Source organism: Mandrillus leucophaeus, unplaced genomic scaffold (assembly GCF_000951045.1).
Source record: "Mandrillus leucophaeus isolate KB7577 unplaced genomic scaffold, Mleu.le_1.0 Scaffold51, whole genome shotgun sequence".
Classification (NCBI taxonomy): Eukaryota; Metazoa; Chordata; class Mammalia; order Primates; family Cercopithecidae; genus Mandrillus; species Mandrillus leucophaeus.
Window position 1 is genome coordinate 6,599,616 of NW_012105475.1, and position 1,829 is coordinate 6,601,444.

General features: G+C 32.8%; 1 protein-coding gene across 1 annotated transcript in view; it reads right to left on the minus strand.

Moving 5' to 3' along the window:
- Positions 1 to 236: 236 nt before the first annotated feature.
- ABHD3 (abhydrolase domain containing 3) overlaps positions 237 to 1,829 on the minus strand; it is a 47,423-nt gene continuing 45,830 nt past the window's right edge. Inside the window, exon 9 of the mRNA XM_011996351.1 lies at positions 237 to 1,092. Within this exon, the coding sequence (XP_011851741.1) occupies positions 920 to 1,092 (173 nt within the window). The 3' untranslated portion in view covers positions 237 to 919. The remainder of the gene's footprint in view (positions 1,093 to 1,829) is intronic.

The window sequence follows — 1,829 nt, forward strand, 5'->3', positions numbered from 1 at the left end:
CCAGGAGAATTCTTATAATACAAGTTAATTAGATACAATTTTTCCTTACGGCACTGTTAGGTTTCCTGCAGCTGAAAGTATTCTTAATTGGTACAAGTGGTGTGAGCCCGATATTCTGGAAACAGAAAAGCAAAACAGTATTAATGTTTCTTACTAATGCATTAATAAAATTATCATAAATTACTTTCTAGGGATTACTTTCTGGGACCTTTTAGTAGATAAAAACTCACAAAAGACCAATTTAAAATGGTAGAATTTATTTTAATATAATGATATATATGCGTCCACATATACTATTTTAAAAATAAGCATGTAAATTATAATCATTATAAAACATAAGTTAGCCCTAATATTATCAGAGTAAAAGAGCACATATAGAAGTCAGTCTAACATTGTTGCACTTGTCTTTTAAAGTTAGAATACATAAAAGATTTAGCGCATTGTATTTTATTTCAGTTTCCATGTTATCATCATTAACTATAAATACCCTTAGGAATATACCACCTTATAACTTACATTCAAATAGCCAACATTTCTCAGCAGTTATTAAAGTACCATTAAATCACCTAAAACGAATAATCTAAAAAAATACTAGTTTAAATTAAAACCCTGAGGAATTAAAATTTTTTTTACACAATAGTTTTGGTTAAGTGCAATTTCATGTACATACTACTTTAAGGATGTACTTGGTAAGGCATAGTAAAAATAAAATCTACATAAGTAACAATCTAATACTATATTTAATTTGTTGCTACAAAGTTGTTTTGTTTCTCTAAAAAGTAGTTTTTGCATATCGTTCTGGACCTCTTCACCCATCTGCTGGCTTATTTGCCTTATGTACAGTAGTTAAAATTTGTGCACTAAGCTGAGCTGCCTTCACAATTGTGGTTCAGACAAAATGCACCCGAAGAACTACATGTTAAGAGAGTTCATGTCCATGCTCAACCATGGCTTGCACAAACTGCTTGAAGACACGATCCATGTAAGTGGATTGCCTTGGCCAGATTCCCTCCAGAAAACCAATATGGCCTCCATAAGAAGTAAGGACCAAAGCAACATTAGGATTTTGCTTAGCAGTTTCTATTGGAATAGCTTCAGCCCAAACAGGGTGGCAATAAGAGAGAAGAAGGAGAGAGAAAAATATAATCATTAAGTTTTTGTTAGGAAAAGCATATATCTTTATCATGTCTAATAAACAGAAATCAAAACACCATTATATAAATATATGTAATGAGCATAGTTAAATGGAATGAGTCTAATTTATATCAACTATCTATATTCTTATAACAGTTCGTATATATGGTCATATACTTGCACAATCATTTTGGGAAGAACCAATCCAAGATTTAATCATAACACAAAAGTACACGTCAAGTCTTATTTTGAGAAATTAAAGACAATTCAAGGAATGGTGAATCCTCATAATATGCTATAAAATTCCCACTGAGGCGTTACAGCAGGGAAAACAACTAAGCTTAGCATCTTTGTGAGAGTTAGAAATTCATTAGCTATTATTTTGATCAACTTTACATGATGTGGCTTGGCATGGTAGCTCATGCTTGTAATCCTAGCATTCTGGGATGCCAAAGTGAGAGGATCACTTGAGCTCAGGAGTTCGAGACCAGCCTGGGCAACATAGTGAGACTCCATCTTGAAAGAAAGAAAAGAAAGGAAAGGAAGAAGAAAGAAAGGAAGACAGGAAGAAAGCAAAGAAAAAGAAAAGGAAAGAAAGAGAAAGACAAAAAGAAGAAAAGGAAGAAAGAAAGAAAAGAAAAGAAAACAAAGGAAAGAGAGAGAGAGAAAGAAAAAGAAAGAGGGAGGCCGGGCGC